The 11,589-nt window shown below is 38.5% G+C and overlaps 1 protein-coding gene across 2 annotated transcripts; it reads right to left on the minus strand.

Moving 5' to 3' along the window:
• Positions 1-1,585: 1,585 nt before the first annotated feature.
• cnbpb (CCHC-type zinc finger, nucleic acid binding protein b) lies at positions 1,586-11,523 on the minus strand. 2 transcript variants are annotated; one of them, XM_057846084.1, is made up of 5 exons: positions 11,287-11,523; positions 9,183-9,324; positions 9,044-9,109; positions 3,332-3,530; positions 1,586-3,275 (listed from the first exon to the last, which is right to left on the minus strand). In XM_057846084.1, the coding sequence occupies exons 2-5, from the start codon at positions 9,286-9,288 to the stop codon at positions 3,155-3,157; spliced, it is 492 nt and encodes a 163-aa protein (XP_057702067.1). In that variant the 5' UTR covers positions 9,289-9,324; positions 11,287-11,523; the 3' UTR covers positions 1,586-3,154. The 2 variants fall into 2 exon arrangements, with proteins under 2 accessions (XP_057702067.1, XP_057702068.1); XM_057846085.1 differs by lacking the exon at positions 11,287-11,523 and having other exon boundaries at positions 9,183-10,254.
• Positions 11,524-11,589: the final 66 nt, after the last annotated feature.

The following is an 11,589-nucleotide window of genomic DNA, read 5'->3' on the forward strand; positions in this document are numbered from 1 at the left end:
TTTTATATTCTTAATTAGATGAGAATAAGGGTAGGATTAAATAAAGTTTCTTCCCGTTCCTTTTCAGTCGTGTAGCTTATGTTGCAATACTGCTTAATTTGTTTTGCTGCTCTTTTTTGTTACTTGAGCTGTATATATTTGCTGTCTTGACAAGGACAGTCATGGCCTGAAATACACGAATGAAATGAAATGAATGAAAAGAATTTTGTGGACCCAATATGACATTCAATTGTAGTATGTGTTGCTTGCACATATTTTGCGACGAGCATGAAAAATAATTTCCAATAAAATGAAATTAAGACTATATTTTGGGGGAAAAAATGAATACAAAGAAAAAATAAAATGGAAATTTAGAAAAGCCATGAGTATTGATAAAAAGAACAATTCAAACTGTTTTTTTAAAAAATAAAAAATATTCTAATGCATTGGAAAAAAATGAAGCATAAATAAAAATTCACATAAGTGTGGCCCGTGTTTATTTTAGGAATGGAGAAAATAATTTTTGTGACATCACATAGTTTAGCGCAGGGGTCCCCAACCTATTCCACTAAGGCACACTGTGGGTGCAGGATTTCATTCTTACCAAACAAGATGACAACACTTTTTCCCCAATCTGGTGTTTTACAAGTGCAATCAGTTGATTGCAGTCAGGTGTGGCTTGTTTTAGCAGAAGCCTCATTGGTTCAACTGTCTCTGCTGGATCGGCTGGAACAAAAACCAGGACCCACAGTGTGCCTTGAGGACTGGGTTGAAAACCCCTGGTTTAGCGGACTATTTTTAATTTGTCCAATTTACCCCCGAGACCCCAGTTTACAGACACTGTGTATAGGCTTGTTTCAACTCAGCCATAAAAATGTATTGATTATTTGAAATTATTCCCTTGCATATTTTAAACTTTTTAACAAATTCGCCCACAATGAAAAAAAAATTCTGTAAATAGGCCACGGATAACTACCTCATAACTGTCGCTCGATTGTATTTTCGATCCAAACAAAAATCGAGAAAATAACAAAACTTTTAAAAGGGTAAATATTTGAAAGAAAATCTCGACCACTCCTTGATGTCTGAGATTTCTGCATTGTGACACTTGTTATATTACCGTGTTTCACCCATAAAATCCTGGCCATTCACAGCTGCGTGTTGACACTCGGTGAGACATGCTAAACGGAGTTCTTGGATCAAAACAAGGTAAGTACGCGATCTCGTTAAAATCATGGTCTTTAATTATGCTCTCACCTCCAGTTAGGGTTTAGGAGTTAAATCTTTTTATTGCCCTCCTGTTCAAAAACGTTCTTCCCCCAGAATATTGAGATTTTAAACTTTCCAATGATGCATCAGACATGCATATAGGACTATTTTGAAATTTGGCCAAGTTGGGGGTCTCAGAGCGGAATTTCAAGTCACCTGAGTGTTTTCCACCATATGTATTATATGTAAAAAAATAAAAAATAGTTTTTTTTTTGCTGTATATTCTCTTGACCACGCATTGCTTAAGCCTGTCTGCAATGGACGGCAATAGACGCCCAATCCATTTGAATAGTGAAGTACGGCTGAAATGGATCACGGCAAAATAAAAGCAGTCAAATGAGTTCCTTTCCGCTTTATTGTCACCTTCACTTAACAAATGACATTTTGCAACCATGTGACTTATTGTACAAAAATAACATTTGTTCAACTTCTACTGGAACCTGAAAAAAGATAACAGTGTTTTTGGCAGCTGGAAAAAGCACCTTTGAGATAATAGAAAAGGATTTTCTGTTTTTGTTGTTTGTCCACTGCTCCAATTGGCTTATCGGCATCCCCAAAATATTTGATTGGCTGCTTGCTTTCACACACATTTCACGCACTTCAAAATATGACTTATTGCCTATCCGAGACCACGGAGCATTCTTATTCCTGTGCCATTGACGGCAAAAGACGTCTAATCCATTTGGACTGGCAAAATGAATTGGATGTCTGTTATGGAAGAAAATATGGGCCACCGCAGCTGACTTTTTGCAACTGAATTTTTTTATCATTTTTTTTTTTGCAACAGAATTTTTGTCATGGATATCCTGGCGCTGTATTTTTAGTCACAGATTTTTTTGCGACTGAATTTTCTGTAGCTGAACTGTGATACTGAAAAAATGGCATTGAAAAAACGAAACCAAAAAGCATTAAAATTCAGTCGTGTTATAATTTTGATGCTGAATTTTTTTTTTGTTAGAAATTCAATTTCATACTCTGGTTTCAAACTCCAGATTATTTTCATAGTCTGTCACCATCAGTGGTAAAGTTGTCAGTTGTACACCAAATTGCAGTAAAGGATGACACAATCAGCCCAATTTTCTATGGAAAGTTACCAGAAATTCGCTGGTTGGCCAAGTTTTCCTGGAAAATGACCAGAAATTGAGGGGGGGGGGCGGAATCAATTTCAATGTCCTTGGAGTAGTATCCCCTTAGCCCATTCCCTGCCATTGACAAACATTTCAAATTTATTGAAAAATCGTAAAACCACAAAAATACGGAAAATTAAAATAAAATAAAAAACTGGAAGACAGCAAAAGAAAAAAAGTTAACTGAAAAAAAACTGAGTTTTCATTTTTTAAAAATGCATACATTTTTGAAAAATAGAGAAAACCGCAAAGCGATAGAATGATCGCGGCTAGCCTTCCTACTCCTGAAATGGATTGAAAATTCATTGCAGTCAATGGCAGCTCATGAGTTGGAAGGCGATGTATTGTAAAGCGCTTTGAGGGCCTTGAAAGGTGAAAAAAGTGCTATACAACACCATTTACTATTTAAAAAAATATTGATAAATTGAAAAACAGCAACCAACTGCAAAAACTGACCCCCACAACCCTGCGAAAATGGCGAATGACAGCAAAAACACAAAAACCAGAGTTTTTCAATTTTTCCCGTTTTTTTTTTCATGATTGAGTTAATGTACCAAAGTTTCAACATCAAAACAGTTGATTTTTAGAGCAGATCCAGTGCGTTGGTACTGCCGTCCGCGGCAGCTAATCAATTAAAAGGGAAATATCATTCAATCCACCTGGTGACAGCTCCCAAACGGGAGGCGCCGCCGTATTTGATGTGTTCTCTGGCCGGAAGGCTCCGCAGTTTGTGGTTCGGGAGTCCCCCTCACGCCCGGGCGTAAAATGACGGCCGGGCGCTAAGCCTCCTGCTCGTCCTCTACGCACTCTTTAGCCAGGTGGCCAGTCTTGCCGCAGTTGTAACAGCTGAGCTGGGACGCTTGCTTGCAGTGCATGGCCACGTGACCCAGCTCACCGCACCTGCCGCGCATGCATGTGAGAGAGCGCCTCATCGAAGAGAGCGGCGGGTCGCTCACCTGTAGCACTTGACCTTGTGGCAGCCCTTCTGGATGTGTCCGAAGCCGCCGCAGGAGTAGCACTTTTGCTCGTGCGCGTGCTGGCACTCTCGGGCCACGTGACCCGCCTTGCCACAGTTGTAGCACAAGGGCTCACGCTCCTTCTTAGGGTCTGGGCACTCCCGCGAGATGTGCCCGGCGCGCCCGCAGTTGTAACACGCTGAAAACCACAAATCAGATCTGCTCAAATCTCTTTCATTCTAGTCAAGTTCATTGTGAAGGAATCAATCCCATTGTACTATGAGTGCATGATACTGAAATTTTCTACCTTATACCAACACTAAAATATATACATATACAGTGATCCCTCATTTTTCGCGGTTAATGGGGACCAGAACCTGCCGCGATCAATGAAAAACCGCAAAGTATCAAAAAAAAAAAAAAAAAAAAAATTTTTTGTGTGTAACTTCAATGTATTTATTCAGATTTAGCATTGCAAAGATATACATATAAGACATGGAAAGATATACATATAAGACATTTTTTAAAACTTTTCCCCCGGAGTATAATTAAAAAAACAAGTTTTTAAGCTCTTCAAATGTAATAATTATAAGTTTTAAACATGTGACTGTCTCACCGAATTATCTTTAAAGAATAATGTAGAAAAATTGATTGTCTTTATTAAGTGCTTCATTGAGAGTCCACTCAAATCCACTCAAGCTGCTTGCTTACACACATTGAGTTGCCACAGCAACTGTTTAGCAAGCTAAACGATGAATGACTCATGCTGCGTTTTAAGTTTCGGCTTCCAGGTGTCTTTGGCAAGATCAAACCTTAACGTCTGTCAAACATGGTTAACTTTAATAAGCAACTCCATGCACCGCCTGACCAAGAAAAGCAGCATGAGTGAGAGAGAGACCAGCTCTATAAAATACTGCATTTATTTACTTATTTTTAATTGAGCAAAAAAAAAAAAAAAAAAATCCACAATGAACTGAGGGTGCGAAGTTTGAAGCGCGAAGCAGCAAGGGATCACTGTATATATACTTTTTAAAATTAACTCAGAGTTTCTCTATTGGTGTTCAGTTCTTTGAAAAAAATAATACACAGAAAGTGACCGACATGCCCAGAAATACACAACTTGACTCAAAATCAACAGAGAGTGACCCCAAAAGAAAAGTGCCCAAATACTCAAATTTTCGACCCCATATCAATCCCTAAGTGCCCCAAACTCAACAAGAGATTACCCTGGATATGCCACAAAATCAAAAGAGTGACCAAGGAACAGGAAGTGGCCTAAAATTTGTGTTGTTTTTGTCAGCCAATTTAATTTTTGTCTTGGTCTCTTGCACAAAAATACTTAATAGTCTTAGTCATATTTCAGTCATTTCAAAATGTGTTCGTTTTAGTCAAGGAATACTCAAACAAATTTCGTTTAGTTTTAGTCGACAATTACTCAAAATGTTTTCGTCTGTAAACTTCCAAAGTTTTAGACCATGAATGCATAAAAGTTTCCAACAATTTCGAATGAACAGTGATAGACGAGCACATAATTGTAGAGTCTACAAAGACATCACCTTCTTTGTGATGATAATACACAATCAGCAGGAAAACAGTACAGTGTTTTCAATTAATTAAACTCACCTGGATGCCACAAACTGTATGTAAAAAGTTTTCCAAGAGTTTAAAAATGACGGCTAATGCTAACGCTATGCTACAAAACTTAACAAGAAGCACCTGACACTTGACCGGTGAGTAAGCGTATGTGTGGAGCAAGGGGAGGCATAGCACGTCACGTGAGTGACACGACCAAACCTTAAGCAGAGTTTAAGGGGGGGCCAGGCTCCCCTTGGTGGCCGAAAAGTGTTGTAATTGACTTTCCTATATATATAAAAGTTGTAAAGCAAGAATACAAACAACAAAAACGAATGAAATGAGCAAAGATATTTTTATAGTGGGTCAAAATTATTTTTCGAACAGATCATGTCACTAGCACCTTAGACAGTCATTTGCTTTGCATATTATTTTCCAAAAAAACATAGGGGAAGGCAATTTTATTTTTCAATTGATTTTTTTCTTTGAAAATATTTTATTTTTTATTCAAGCAACTTTTTGGGGATTGAATGATTTAGACATAACTGTCCTACCAATAATATGACCCAAACACAAAAATGATTGCTAAAATTTAAAAAAAACTTTTCTTAATGAAAAATTAAGTGTTCAAATGCAAATTTTTGAGTCTCAAATATTTTTTCGCATTCAAAAACTTTTTCTATGACTGAAATTTTTTGATTGAAGTGATTTTTCTTTTTAAAATATATATTTGTTTGTATGAAGCAACTTAATTTTTGATTGAATAATAAAGACAAATATGTCCTAGCCAAAATGGCCAAACACAAAACAACATTACTTCAATCAAAAAAGTTGCTTCATCCAAAAATAAAAATAGCTTTCAAATGCATTTTCTTGAGTTTCAAATTTCTTTTGCATTCAAACACTTTTTTTTTTTTTGATTGAAGTGACTTTTTTATTGAAAATATATATTTTGATTGAAGCAACTTTTTTTTTGATCGAACAATGAACACAAAACTACCTCCATATTGCTCCGCCCAGGGGATACAATTTTTGATTGCAGTAACTACATTGTCACGACACAGGCGGGTGTACCATATTCAATGGATGATGCTCTTGGGTGAAAAGTATAGCTGTCCTACCAGCAGCCTGATTTAGAATTCCCCTCAAGAATGATGGGGGAAAAAAAACCCCCCACTCATTTTCAACTTGTTATAAATATTCATTTAAGTTAATTTTATTGCAGACACTGCGTTTCGGGGTCATCAACATGTTGTGCCCCCCTGCCCCAAAAGTCAAACACCACCTATGGACCAAACATTGCTACAATGCATGCTAACTACACATACGATAGGAAAATGTCACACATTGTGAACTTGACGAAAACTTTGGTGAATTTTCATCTCGTTCTTGTCAGACGAAAACTGGCATTTGTCTCATTGTTTTGGTTTCCCAAGCAGGTATGTGCCAGTTACCGGTTTCAAGGTTTACCGTGGTATGAAAACGTCACTGTTTCAAAACCGTAAAAATTTTCTGTCATACCATAGTACGGTATTAGCTATTTTTAATGTACCAAAAATGCAGCAAAAAAAACGTGGCTTGGAGCGGCACCGCTCACCCGTCCCCCTCCCGTTGTTGCTCTGTCCTGTGTCTTGAAGGACACAGCCGCCCCCCCCCCCCTCAAAAAAGATAAAAGTCGCTAGTATGGGAGTACTTCGGCTTCCGAAAAGAAACAGATGGCCGCAGATTAGAATAGGAAGGACAGCTGACGTGCTTGCAGAGGGTGGTTGCCAGGGGAAGCAACACCACCAACATGATTTCACATTTATGTGACTATCATTTGTGACTTTATACAAGATTTAAGGTAAGTAAACACTGTCATGAACGTTTCCCACCAGCTAATAAGAGTTCACGCCAGCGTGTTTAGTGTGTCTAGCGATGGCAAAACAAATAATACTTGCCGATCGATCGGGTCCGATCACGTCATTTTCAAAGTATCGGAATCGGCAAAAAAATATCGGCCATGCCTTTTTTTAAAAAATATATATATATATTTTTTTATTAAATCGTTTTCTAATTGTATTTAATGTTACAGACATAATATGTTACACTCATCCAGAGTCTTTAGTTTAGGCTTAAGGTAAGGTTATCAAATTTATCACGATAATGGCGAGAATACGTTTTTTTAAAATGTATCACGTTAAAATATTTAACACAATTAATACATGCGTTGCACGACCCACTCACGCATTGTCCCGCTCAATCTGCAATGGCGCCATTTTACCTATATAGAGATAAAAGGCAGCGTAAAATGAGTAGAGTGAATTATGGCAGCCTTTGGAGGCATATTTAAATTGGCTATAGCCTTACAATCCCTCTCCCTACGATTAGAAATATCATGGGAAGCAATGTGGGGAAGCAAGGTAGTAATTGATCTTTTTCTTAACACCTTATTTCCAAACGCAGATAAGATATATGAATTGGTAGCACTACGCACAGTCATGGTTCCACTTCCCATCATGCATTGGGGCATGGCTACAGTATCATTTACTGAAAGCTCAACAAATACACTAGATGGCAATATTTAGTCACAATATACAAAGTCACAAGTCTTTCTATCCGTGGATCCCTCTCACAGAAAGAATGTTAATGTAAATGCCATCTTGAGGATTTACTGTCATAATGAACAAATACAGTACTTATGTACTGTATGTTGAATGTACATATTTGTCCGAGTTTTATTCATTTTTTTCTTAATGCATTGCCAAAATGTATATGATCGGGAAAAATTATCGGGAATGATTGGAATTGAATCGGGAGCAAAAAAAAAAGCAATCGGATCGGGAAATATCGGGATCGGCAGATACTCAAACTAAAACGAGCGGATCGGGAGCAAAAAAAACATGATCGGAACAACCCTAAATACAACGTAAGCTTGTTAAGGAGGCAGATAACGTGGCTAGTTAGCATGCCAAGACGGCTAACTAGTTTCCTCTCTACCATTCGCCTACTTTTGTAAAGTCTTCCACCACTGTAAACATCTGTTCAAATTAACATTTTGATAATACAGCCTGTGTTGTTTTTTTTTTTTTTAATCTCTGGCGACTTTGTGTTGAGAGAGGGTGTGTGTGCGTATAATATGTAAATAATAATACGAGTCATACACATGCGCTGTCTCTTACTCTAACTCGCCATTAATATTCATCTAATTAATATTAATAGCAGTAGTGATATTTGTTTTACATAAAATTAATTTGATCATATACTGTTTAAGTCCAGTTCTATATTACCAAGGGTTCTTGTTCTAATGTTGAGCAACTTAGTCTATAAATTCTATTTCAATTGAATTAAAAATATTTCCGTTATTTACGGTTTGTTATTTTTTCTATTTTAACATTATATTCATGTTGATGTTCCCATTTGCAAATATGTTGTGAAAAATAAAAAATACTGTTCAATTGAATTTTTTTTATTTTTAAACCATACATCTCAAACTAAAACACTGCAGTATTTTTGCATAAGGTCATACAGTCATACCGGCACATGTCTACTCCCAAGGCACGTTGTCATTGTCGTTAAAAAAACGTTCGTTGACAAAATATTTTTGTTATGGTCATCAATGGCGAAAACAACGCTGCCTACAATGTAAAGGAAGTCATTTCGGAATGCCCCAATTTCATCAGAAAATGACTCAAAATCAACAAGGAGGACTCAGAAGTGCCCCATAACCAACAAAGGGACCTGAAAACGCCGCGAGGCCATTTTGCTAGTGGAAATTGCAGGTCTTTTTATTCTTCTGCCGTGAATTGAAAAGAGTTTACTCGTAAACATCCAATCTATTTGAAGTGGGAGAGCTGGACAACAAATAAAACTTTTGTTCATTCATTGCCAGCCCTCACATTTAAAATAGATTGGACATCTAGCGCTGTCATCAACAGCCAATGAGTTAGGTATCGCTAGAGTATCAGCATCTGCCAAAACCACACAGCAAGGTATTGGAATTGATATTGGGTACCGAAAACTGATATTGGTGCAACAATAATTGCTGCCCAGTGACCTGTTGTCTCGGTTCACTCTCACCCACCCCCCAAAAATGTCAACCTCTACTCTGCCAAAAGCACATCAGAGTTGGTGTGCTAATTTTAGCCCGCAAGTCCTCACCATCTTCCGTCCTCTCGCAGTCTCGGGCCACGTGTCCTCGCTCCCCACAGCGGTAGCAGAAGGTGTCTGAAAGATGTGAAGCGATTGAGGACAGCGGAACAAATGAGCGGTGAGGACGACCGCGACGATGAGAGGTAACCTTTGGGCCTGGGTCGTCCCCTGCCCCGTTGTCCCCTGGCCGCGTCTGGACAATTTTTGATCCAGTGACCGGCTCGGCCACAGCCGAAGCACTCCACGCCGCTCATTTCCTCCTTCGGCGCGTGGTCCGTCTGCCCGTCCGCCTAGTCCCGGTGCCCCAGCAAAACAAAACACTCATCACAGACATGAAGGGGAGCATCGTGACTGCTCATAAACAAGCCTGACATCATCTTGGGACGCATCGTTCTTATACGTGTTGACGTAACAAAGGAAAATTGTTAAAAGTAGGGCTGTGACATAAAAAAAAAGTCATAGTTTAATAAAGGAACCAACTAAAATTTTTCACTTAAATAGTGTTAACTAATTGCCTGCCATTAACGGCTGCCATTAACATTTCCCTCCTAGTCGAAATGAATTTGATGTCTAGCACCGTCAATGGAGGCCAATGAGTTAAATACTCTGGGGGAAGAACTGCTTTTTAAAAGCTTTTTACATTTTCTTTTTCAGTCCCCCCCCCCATTTTTTCCACTTAAAACTTTATTTTTGGGAGGGGGGGGTCGGGTTTTCGCAGGTCTTTAACACAGAACAGTGAAAAGAGACTAGAAAATGCCATTTCTGTGTCATTTCCTGTAGATTTTTGGGTACATTTTATTGTGTGGCATTTCTTACGTCACTTCCTTGATATCCCATTGGCTGCTATTGACGCCATTAGATGTCCAGTCCATTCTAAGTGGAAGGGTTGGCATTGAATAAACGGTTAAAAGTAGGAGTGTGACAAAATATCTATATTTTATTAAAGGAACCGACAAAAAAAATCCATTAGAATAGTGTCTATGTTAACGCAATGGCTGCCATAGGCGGCGCTTAACGTCCAATTTGTTTTGACTGGGAGAAGCAAATGAAAGTTCATTCGTTTGCATCCATCCCTCCCAGTCAAAATGAATTGGACATCTAGCGCCGTCAGTGGCAGCCAAAGAGATAGATATTATGAAAAAAATTATAGAGTGTTATTGCTATTTCCAATAGGATTTGACAAAAACGTTCCTATTTTCATTTTTGGGGTTTTTTTAGTTTTTGGAGAGTATTTGTTTTAGGTTTTTTGTATTTTGTATTTTTTTTTTTTTTTTTTTTTTTTTTTTTGCATTTTATCACGTTTTTTTTCTTGTGGCTTTTGCGTTTTTTTTAAAAAACGTTTTATTTTGCTATTTTTTTCAGGTTTTAATGCAAGACAGTACAGTGTAGAATATGCAATTTCTGGGTCTCTTCCTACTAATTTGGAGGTATTTTTTTGGGTCAATTTAATGTTCATTTGCCATTCCCAATCAGAATGAATAGGATATTTAGCGCAGCCAATGGTGCCCAAGGAGTTAAATATTATGAAAAAAAAATTAGAGCGTAATTGCCATTTCCAATAAACAGGACTTGACAAAAACGTTCCGCAGTTTTTTTTTCTTTTCTTTTTTTTTTTTTTTTTTAATACAGTTTTTGGACTGTATTTGTTTTTTCCTTTTTTGTTGTTGTTGCTTTTGTGTTTTTGGTTTACATTTTTATTTTGCTATATTTTTTGTTTTAATGTAAGAGCACGGTCTGGAATGCACCATTTCTGGGTCACTTCCTGTAGATTTTTGGTCTTTTCCTATTCATTTGAAGGTATTTTTGGGTCATTTGAATGTTCATTTGCCCTCCCCAAACAAAATGAATGGGGTATTTAGCTACTCTACAGTGTTAACATTTTCAATACGCAGAATTTGACAAAAACTTTCAAGGTTTTCAGGTTTCTTCGCGATTATTTATGTGTGGAAATCAAATTAAAGTGAAATAACCGAGCATGCCGAGACAAGCGGTAGGTGCCATTTGAAGAGGAGGAGCCCCCCTACCAGACCACCAAGCCCGCTGCCCTAGGGGGCCTCGCGCGGCCAGGCCGCCGGGGGGACGGACGGCTCTACTCCGCCCCGAAGAGGAAGCCTTGTTGCGGCCGTCCTCTTCGCGGTACTGTGGGTGGGCCGCTTAGCCGCCTAGCATGCTAACCGAGCGAGCGATAAGTCATAATGGAAGAACAGTGGAAGTGGTGGGAGGGCACATTGACACCCGGAGCGAGAACTCACCTAGCTCTCCAAGTGCTGAGCCGAATCGAGGAAAAAGTGGGCCCAAACCGAGGCTAAAGTGAGCTTTGGGGGGTTATTTTGCTTGGGTTTCGTCTTTCTCATTCGTTGTCTTTGCACGCGGCACGTACAAGCGCTGACGCATTCAGGTGCTCCGGGAAATAGCAACATCTGCACTTTGAATCCACGACAATATTGATGTCATTCAAGTACAGCATCGTCAAATGTGTAAACGCGTAGTTTTACGAGTACAAATACGTTATAACCCCCGCCCCCCCCCCAAAAAAAATCCAGATTTTTACATGC

Source organism: Corythoichthys intestinalis, chromosome 9, assembly GCF_030265065.1.
Source record: "Corythoichthys intestinalis isolate RoL2023-P3 chromosome 9, ASM3026506v1, whole genome shotgun sequence".
NCBI lineage: Eukaryota > Metazoa > Chordata > Actinopteri > Syngnathiformes > Syngnathidae > Corythoichthys > Corythoichthys intestinalis.